The sequence below is a fragment of the Solanum verrucosum genome, unplaced genomic scaffold (genome assembly GCF_900185275.1).
Source record: "Solanum verrucosum unplaced genomic scaffold, falcon-dt-bn FXZP01000072.1, whole genome shotgun sequence".
Taxonomy (NCBI): Eukaryota; Viridiplantae; Streptophyta; class Magnoliopsida; order Solanales; family Solanaceae; genus Solanum; species Solanum verrucosum.
Window position 1 is genome coordinate 1,607,891 of NW_026020208.1, and position 9,984 is coordinate 1,617,874.

At 28.9% G+C, this 9,984-nt stretch overlaps 1 protein-coding gene across 1 annotated transcript; it reads left to right on the forward strand.

Annotated features, from left to right (window-relative positions):
• Positions 1-5,198: 5,198 nt before the first annotated feature.
• On the forward strand, positions 5,199-9,673 carry LOC125830276 (peroxisomal membrane protein PMP22-like). The gene is made up of 7 exons (XM_049509490.1): positions 5,199-5,313; positions 6,120-6,218; positions 7,779-7,880; positions 8,182-8,257; positions 8,977-9,047; positions 9,139-9,224; positions 9,336-9,673. Exons 1-7 carry the CDS (start codon positions 5,242-5,244, stop codon positions 9,385-9,387), a joined length of 558 nt encoding a protein of 185 aa, XP_049365447.1. The 5' UTR covers positions 5,199-5,241; the 3' UTR covers positions 9,388-9,673.
• Positions 9,674-9,984: the final 311 nt, after the last annotated feature.

A 9,984-nucleotide genomic window follows, 5' to 3' on the forward strand; every position in this document is an offset into this window, starting at 1 on the left:
GAAGAATTAATGTGTAAATTATGTGACACCTATGAATTTTGGAGTGTAAATCAAATTAGTGATATGATTTTTAAGAAAATAAAGCGGTTAATTATTACAATTTATAATACTTTTTATATATTTTTTAAATGATATATATATATATATATATTTATGATATTGATATTAGTATTATAATAAATTAAATTTTATTATTTTTAAATTTATGATCTCAATTGTCAGCCTATGCCACATTATAAAATGTTTCAAAGTAGATATCAGATTTACAAAAATGTCGATGCCAGCTAAAGTAATAAAATAACATCTAAGGGCATGAACCTATATATGTATATATAAAGCTGAATATAGACAATCTGATGTGGCATCTCTCTATGACCAGTATTTCTATTCATCTTTTTTCTCCTTTTTTTGTCATTTTATCTTTGTTTTGTATTTCTTATTTGTATTTAAAAAAAAAAAAATTTATATCATACCCGATTAATTATGCCCTTTATAACATCCAATACACTAATATAGATTTAAGTAAATGAAAATGGAAGATGAAAAGATAAAAACTATTCATTTTTCATAACTGTAGCCTATAAAAAAAATAAAAATAGTTGACCATTTGTAACAAATAAGAACAAATTTCTTCACTTTGGCTCTTCTTCTTCTGACGATGATGACCAATATATGGTATCAACTTCTGTCGCTAAGATGTCCATCAAATTTCTAGGTCATGTGACTTTTTTAACAAAGGAGAAAGAGAGAATATCTCATGATTCTTGTGAAGACATTGATGTAAAGAAAGAGATTATGATTATGTAACAAAAAGTTATTTTCAAAATAAAAGACTTTTTGAAAAAATGTTTATTCCTCCTACAAGGAGAGAAAATTCATTGTGGTTGACAAATTTATAAGAGGGCTGATTAGTGTTGCAAAGGGTAAGAAAAATTATTTGGAGAAAAAATCATTCTATTTATGGAATTCGTATCAAATTAAGAGGAGAATAAGCAAAAACTTATTTTGTGATTTGAAAAGAGAGAAAATTAGATATTATTTCTTTTAACCTCATTATTCTTCTAATTTCTTTCATCTTTTATTTTGTCTTGATTTTTTGTATCTTTAAAGTTTTTTTTTCTTATTCATCTTTAATTAAAGTTTATATATATTTTCTTAAAAAAGAATTTTAAAAGATGATCATATTTAGTTCTTCTCCTCATCAATGCTATTAATCTCATAATTAGTGTTATTTATATTATTTTCTTAATTACTTTTTTTTCTTTCATTTAATTATTCATTTGAAGAAATTAGTTATTATAACTTTATAAGAATTACACATGTATTTTTACATAATTGATTTGTTATTTTAAAATTTTTTGGATCATTCTTCATCTTAAAGTTTCTATCTATATGTAATAATAAAGCTAAAATAGAAAATGTGGGGTGACACCTTCTTAGCAATAGATACTTATTTATTCTTATCAATGTTTCTGACATTTTTTGTTATTTTTTCCTTAAAATAATTGTTGCCTCAATTTTTAGTTTTAGTTTTATTTTTTTTAGCATTTTCTAATTTTAAAAGACTGAAAAATTTATATTGAAAATTTACAAAAAATAAAAAATGATTTATTTAACTCCTATCATCATCAATATTATTATTAATTTGTTTTACTTCTTTTCTTAATCTTCATTTCATCATTAATGTAATTTATATCATTTTCTTATATATATATATATATATTTGTGACATTTCTTAGAAGTTAGGATTATTATTTATTTAATTTTTAAAAATTTTGAATTCTTTTGTCATACTAAATACAATATGTTTTATTATAATTACATTTAATATATTAATGAATATGTTGTACGAATGAAAAGAAAATTATCATTTCACAAAAACAAAGGTTAAAATATAATTTATTATGGTTAAGGAAAGATAAAATTATTATTCCAATATCCCTAACCATATATAATACATTAAAAATTAATTGAAAAGCTATAAATGGAAAAGGAATCACCATTTAAGGAATCATTATTTTTAAATTTTTGAATCATTTCTTCTTCTAAAAGTTTCTATCCATATGTAACAATAAAGTTAAAATAGAAAATGTAGTGACACCATTCTTAGTAATAGATACTTATTTATTTTTATCAATTTTTTCTGACAATTTTGGTTATATTTTTCTTTAAAATAATTATTGCCTCAATTTTATTTTATTTTTTAATTTTAAAAGATGGAAAATTTTATGTTAAAAATTTAAATAATAGAAAAAATGATTTATTTAACTTTTATCATCATCAATACTACTAATTTATTTGACGTTTTTTCTTAATCTTCATCTGATCACTAATGTTATTTATATAATTTTCTTAAATCACTTATTTTTTCTTTTTTAACTCTTTTATATATATAAAGTTGGATATGTAAATGATGATGTGACATTTCTTAGAAGCTAAGATTACTATTTATCTAATTTCTCCAATTTTTGAGTTCTTTTGTCATACTAAATACAATATGTTTTATTATAATTACATTCAATATAGTAAACAATATGTTCTAGGAATTAAAACAAAATTATCATTTCAGAAAAATAAATGTTAAATTATAATTTTATTATGATTAAGGAAAGATAAAGATATTATTTCAATATCCAATAACCACATTCAATACATTAGAAATTAATTGGATATAACTGTAAATGAAAAATGAATCACCATTTAAGGAAAATAAATGTTTGCAATACCATAATAATTAAGGAGAGAGTAAGATATTATTTTAATATCCTAATTCAGAACTTTTAATCTACTACTCAATTAAAAGAAAATGCATTTAATAACATTAAAAAGTTATTAGTTTAATATTTTTTCTCATTGTACTAATTCAATTCAATCAAACTTAATTTTAAAGATAAAATAACAGCTTCATTTTAATTGTTATCAATATATTTTAAGAAATTATCGTAAAAAGGCTTTTCTTGCACCTTATTTTAATTTTCATATACTATTATTATTTTTTCTGTCATTTTTCAATGATTTTTTATTTCGATCTAAAATTTAATGTTTATTCTTAAAACTTTGATGGTACAATTAAGGTGGAGTAGAATATAATAAATGATGATTCTTCTACTAAATAAGAAGATATAATGAAATTGAAAGGGTGAAACTTTTTTTTTTTTAAATGGATAGGAAATTCTATTAAGGTATCATTACGTCATTATTCAATATATTTTGAATACAAATTTCATTTGCTGATGCATTTGTTTAGTACTCCTTCTGTCCCTAATTACTTGTTCACTTTTCTTTTTATAGTTGTCTCTAATTACTTGTCCATTTTGACAAATCAAGAAAGAACATTTTTTTACCTATTATACCCTGAATTTAATGAGTACTTTGAAAATTGCAGAACTTTTCATCTACTTCATAATTAATAGGGGTAAAATGATAACTCACTATGTCATTAATTGATTTCTTAATAAATGTGTCAATTTAAAAGTGGACAAGTAATTAGGGACAGAGGGAGTATTACAATGTTATTTGACATTATGAGATATTTCTTACACATTTAAGGAGAATGGTACACCGGAATATATATTATATATTAAAGGATCAACTTCATGCAATGGAAGAATTTGTTATTAGCAAATATATTTTAACTTATTTGATAAAATATATATTCTTCCTCATTTAATAGATGTAAAATTTGTGAAGCTTTATTTTTTTCACAATCTTCATATTATTAAAACAAATAATAATATTACGATTAAACTACAGAGTAAATATAAAATTAATCAAAAATATTTAATTTTTAATGATCGTGCGAAGTGCGACCAAGTTCTCTAATTTAAAACAAAAAAGTCAAATTTAAATGGGTCTACTATAGAATTCCTAGAAATCCAACTTCAAAAATTATGTTAAAAATGGAAACTAAAAAGTGAAATAAATTTAATTGAGAGTTATCCTTCGTCTGTCCCATTTTATGTGACTCTTTTTATTTCTCAAGAATCAAATAGTTTAAGTTTGATCATAAATTTGCGTATGATATCTTCAATTTTTTAAAAATGAAATTTATATATTTGTAAACTACGTAAAAATCAAAACATTATAATTCATAATAATTAATAATTCAAAATATTTTAAAGATCTATGAAAAATTTAAGATGAAAGATAAACTAAAGAGAGTAAAAGGAGAGAATGAAAAGTAGAAAAAAAGAATAGTTAATCTTTTTGGTGGGCCTCAATGTACAATTTCTATAGCTTTTAGTCCAACTCTTTAGTGCAATGTTGGTCCTCCAAACTCCCATTTCTAAATAAGAGTAATATATACTTTATGACTATAAAATTTGAAAATCTTATTTACTTTATAAATTTTGATGCGAAATTGAAATTAGAAAAATAAATTAAAACAACAAGATAAATAAATAATTTGATAAAAATAATAGCTAACATATTAGGCATAATACATAAACATAATCCTTAACATGACGTCAGATAACAACTATGACTTTTAACTTTGGGTGTGTACAAGTAAACACTTGTATACAATAGAACAAACGGACACATTGGTCCTACATGGCATCCTACAGACAATTTTGTGTCCTACATGGCATCCTACGTGTATTATGTCATGTAGGACACGTGCGTTTACTTATTTAATTTTATACAAATTTAAGTGTCTACTTATGCACACTCAAAGTTCGAAGACAAAGTTGTCCGCTGTAACTAAGTTAATAGTCATGTTTATGTATTATGCCAACATATTATCGTAGATGTAAATTCATAATTATAGTAAGATTTTTTCTACGACAGTCATCGTCTATAACAACGTTTATTTTATTGTAATAGCCATGTCTTTTACAATATTGATCTGTCACGTTATGCTCTCTATAATATTATTTTGTTACAGTAATTAAAAAAACATATACATAAATATGTCTTTTTAATTTAACTTCAACTAATATTAAACTCTTTAACTTTGAATATGTATAAATAAACATTTAAACTTATATGAAGTTCAACAAATAAACACACGCCCTGAATATGCCCCATCTAAAATTAGATTATATAAATATTAACCGAAATTAAATTAAAAGCACGTTTATAATTAGGTCTTACATGGTCCCCAAATAGGTCCTACATGCTATTTAGTGTAGATATTTAGATGTAAACCAAACATCACAAGACTGAAATTCATCATCATTCATAAGAAGAGTCAACAATTGATGAACTGAAGAAGAAGAAGAAGAGCAAAAAAGAACAAAAATGGGATCAATAGCTAAAAAGGGGTTGCAGAATTACTTGATACAACTTCAACAACACCCTTTAAGAACAAAGGTCTCACCTTTTTCTCACTTTCTTGATTTTTTCTGTTTTTTTGACTAATTTTTCTTTCTGTGCTTCAATTTTGTCTGATTTGTGAAGTGGGGTTTGGTTATTTCGAGCTGTTAAGTTCAATTTATGATGTGGGTGTTGCAATTTAAGAACTGAGATCTCATCTCCATTTTTCGAGTTTCATACTTGAACTAACGTGAACTATCACTTATTATTTATCAAAATACACCTCAACCGTCAGTTGTTCACTTTTTTTTTTCTACCTGAAATATCACCGAGGTAGGAAAAGGGATCAATTAATTGTTGAGTTGTGTTTTGACTTTTAATAGTTGACGATAGTTTAATTATAAAACTCGAAAAAAATACTTTAGGTGTGATTTTGACCCTTTTACTCTACTAAAGATATGTAAAACATACAAAAATGTCCATTAATTTGTGGTGTCAAACATATAACGTGGAAAGTTGAAATTAAACCGTTGTCAAAAAAGGAAAGAGACATTCTTTTTGAACGAACTATAAAGGAATGATATGGACTATAACGGAAAGTAAGACTAACAAAATGAAACGGAGGGATTAGTGCGTAGTGAGTAAAGAGGTTTATCACATCTCCATCTGTGTGTGGGGGTATTAATGGACCTGAATTGAATAGAATGAATGTAGAGGATTTATATAGTTGAATTTAACTAGTTTGGGATTGAGACGTAGTTGATTGAGTTGATGGTTTAGGTTGTGTTTAAAGACTTCTTTAGCTTGATTGGTCTTGTGATTTTATTTTTTTAGTTTCTAAATTTTGCAATTTATAATTGCAGGCGATAACAGCTGCAGTTTTGTCGGCGCTTAGTGATATAGTGGCTCAGAAGATTACTGGCATTAAGAGACTTCAAATGAGACGCCTTCTTCTGAAAGTGGTAACTATTTGAATTCCTTCCTTATTTCCTTTTCCTTTTTGTGTTTATACTTTTTACTGTGAAGTGTAGCTGGCTGTGAGAAATCTGTTTGACTTCATCAACTTCATTGCACCATAATCTTCTCATACTATGTTGCTAGGACTCTTCAAAGATGCTGATGGATGTGTGTCGGATCATCCAAAAGTAGTGTTGTTTTGGGGGATCTGACACAGGGTGCGGCAACATTTTTGGAGTCTGAGTAACATAGTTCTCATTTGAGCATGAACATAATATACATACAATATATCACTTTGATGAATCTCAAGGAGTGTCTTTTTATCAAATATCTTTAAACACATGATAGTTTGATAACGTCTCTCGTTAGTAACGGCAGTTTCTGGAAATAGATGGTCCTGCATCAGCTCAATATTTTCTTCTTATTCTGCATCCTCTTTCTTGAAGCAAGGCAAAATGCTACCAGTAGAATACTTTTTTGACTCTGCCCTGATCTTATTCACGAGTTCTTGGTATTCTGATTAATTTGATTAAGATTAACCTGATTCTGTAGCGCACTGTCCTAGTCCCTTATGCTGTATTGTCTGCTATAGGTCACTTGTAGCCTAAGTTGTGCGGACTCTTCACTTTTGATGCCGCACCTGCGTCGAATTCTCCAAAAATACACTACTTTTAGAGACTAAGACATGCACCCACCCATTGACATTTTTGAAAAGACCGAGTAACATAGGTTTTAGCCTCTTTGTACTTTTTCATTAAAGACATCATGTAGTAAAGTCCGACTAAGAAAACAATACCTTCTTAGCGTGCTGTTTACCTTTAGTCTGACCCGCAGTACTCTCATCCAAGCTCATTTTGATAAAGCATTTTCTTGTTTGTATTTCTGGTGGAAAACCTCGTCTACAAGAAGTATACTAAAATGTGGAAAACCATCAATCGTATGATTCTTTACAAAGACATCCATTCAATCTATATACTAATAGGACTGCCATCATCTCATAATTTACTCAAATTTTCTGTAGACTGTCTGAATATTTTTAACTAAACACAAACATTCTAGTATGTCTCGGCAAAATGGGATTGTAAAAGCTGGATAACTTCCTTCGCCACACTTAAACTATGTTGGGATCTGGAAAACTGCCGGGTGTGTGTTGGATCATCCAAAAGCTATCCAGTTTTGGAGGCTACGACATGGTCGTGACAACATTTTGGAGTGTCCGAGAAACATAGCTTAGGAGTGCACTGTATAAATAAATCAGAAGGATAGGAAAAGGTAACTGAAAGTGATATGAAATGATGCTTGAAAACACTTTCATTTATCTTTAGCTGCTCTGAAGTTCTGTTTACGAAAACAGAACAAACAACAGCCAATAAGCATATATTAGGATTTTTAACTTCCGAGACTTAGTCCAGTTGTAGTGCTTTGTCAAGTTTACTTCCATCTCAAGATTCATTTTTGATACGGCACTTATTATCTGAATCATGTATCCTTTGTATGTAATTTCGGGTTGCGCATATAAGTTGCTATCTGGGATTGTTATTGACTTTTAACATAACTACATGCAGCTTTTTGGCTTTGCCTATCTTGGACCATTTGGGCATTTTCTTCACTTATTGCTGGACAAGCTTTTCAAGGGGAAGAAAGACACAGCAACTGTTGCAAAAAAGGTACCGAAAACTCTTCTTCTTTGGATAATTTACAGTAAGTATCTGGAAAAAAAAAGTTCCAGATCATCTTGTACTTATTGGCTCTCGTAACATCCTTTTGTGTCACATTACACTTCACTCTTCTTTTTTTTCTTTTCTTTTATCAGTTAAAAGATTATTTTCAGCATTGATTTATAATGATAGAATTCCTTCGCTATATTACCATTTGGTCAAACTGTATTTCCAGTTGGAGAAAACTCTAAACGAACGAGTAGATTAGTTGTTCATTTTGATAATTCGAGTGGCATTGTAATTGTTTCAGGTGGTTCTGGAACAAGTGACATCTTCTCCTTGGAATAACTTGCTTTTCATGATTTACTATGGATTAGTTATTGAAAGTAAGTTTTTGCCAAGCTACAACTCATCTTTGCAACTTAACTATGTCACAGATTAGATGATGCTTTTGCAACTAAGCACGCGAATAGATAGATTGAATTTACGAAATTGGAACCTAAATTACCGACTCAGACAGCATAATCACGTCCATCTAACTGTAGCTAGAGGATACAAGATGATCAAAAATACTGTTGAGAATCATGAGGTTTCATGTTCAAATCCCAATAGAAGCAAAAACACTTGGCAATTTCTTCTCATCGATCTGAAGTAAACACTAATCAAATGATTCCTCTACATTACCCTACTTTTCACCTTCAAACCAAACACTGCACCAGTTATGGAAGCATACACAAGTTTGACATCATTGCATTGCTAGTAGGTATTGTTTTGGTAAAGTGAAGCGGTAATTGTGCAAAACAAATCCGTCTTCAGGAACCCATAAAGTACATGTTGTAAGTCTTCTTTCATTACCTAGAAGTGTAATTATATATAAGGTCTCCGTTTCAAATCCTCACGGAAAAAAATACTAGGTGATTTCTTCCCATCTGTCTAAACCTTGGCCGAGTTATTCGGTCATTTGTGTTGGTTGAAGTTAGCAGGTAGGTGAAGGAATAGTTGAGGTGCGGGGAAACTGGCCTAAATACCACTGTCATGAAAAAAAAGTATAATCATATGTACACACAACGAAGCTTTGTGCTGATGGAATCTTTATTATGTACAGGTAGACCCTGGATCCAGGTGAAATCTAATATTAAGAGGGAATATCCAAAAGTGCAGTATACGTCTTGGACGGTTTGTCAAATCCCTCCTCTGTCGAGTTCAAAATTGATTTTTCCTGTTCTATAGTGAATTCTAACTGTACATATCATTCAAAACTATGCAGTTTTGGCCCGTCGTGGGTTGGATTAATCACCAGTATGTGCCACTTCAGTTCCGAGTCATCTTTCACAGCATTGTGGCATGTGGCTGGTATGCTACATTTACCTATACTTGTTACTGGTTCCAATATGTTCAACTTCATTCCCACCTCAATGATTTCACAATATCATTGATCTATCCTTTCTCGTTTTCGATTTGTAGGGGGATTTTCTTAAATCTACGTGCAAGATCGATGGCATTAAAGAAAGCTTGAAAGTCTCAAAGTTGCAAACTGGACATGGCAACATGTTCATATGTAGTAAACGTTGTTCGTTCTCTCAGCTACTAGTGGCTTATGTAGTGGTCGGCATTTCCTATGTACCTACTAGTGGCTTGTTGTATTTTTATTTTTTTGGTTATGGTTTTCTTGAATAGTAGGGCTCTTTTATCAAAAAGATTGGTAGTCATAGAACTCCATTTTAGTTGATGATTGGCCTATTATGACTACAAAGCTTATTATAAGGGATAATATAAGTTATTTCATGTGGCAATTAATGTTGGATATTTGCCCTGAATTTCTTACCATGAATGAGTTTTCTTTTTCCTAAAAGGAAAACATAAAGTCTCCATATTTGACTAGTCCTTTTCTTGTAGAAAAATGTTTAGGACTCTATAAATAGAGACTCGTTCCTTCTAACTTAATCGGCGTTCACAATGTAGTCCTAGGGACTTTGAGAGTGAATTGGGTAAGATTATTTATCTCTATATTTTATATAGTGAATTGCTCATTTCCTTTGTGAATGTACGTCGGTTGATCGAACCGCGTTAAATCTTTGTGTCTTTTGGTATATTTTTCGTTTTTCTTCTTACT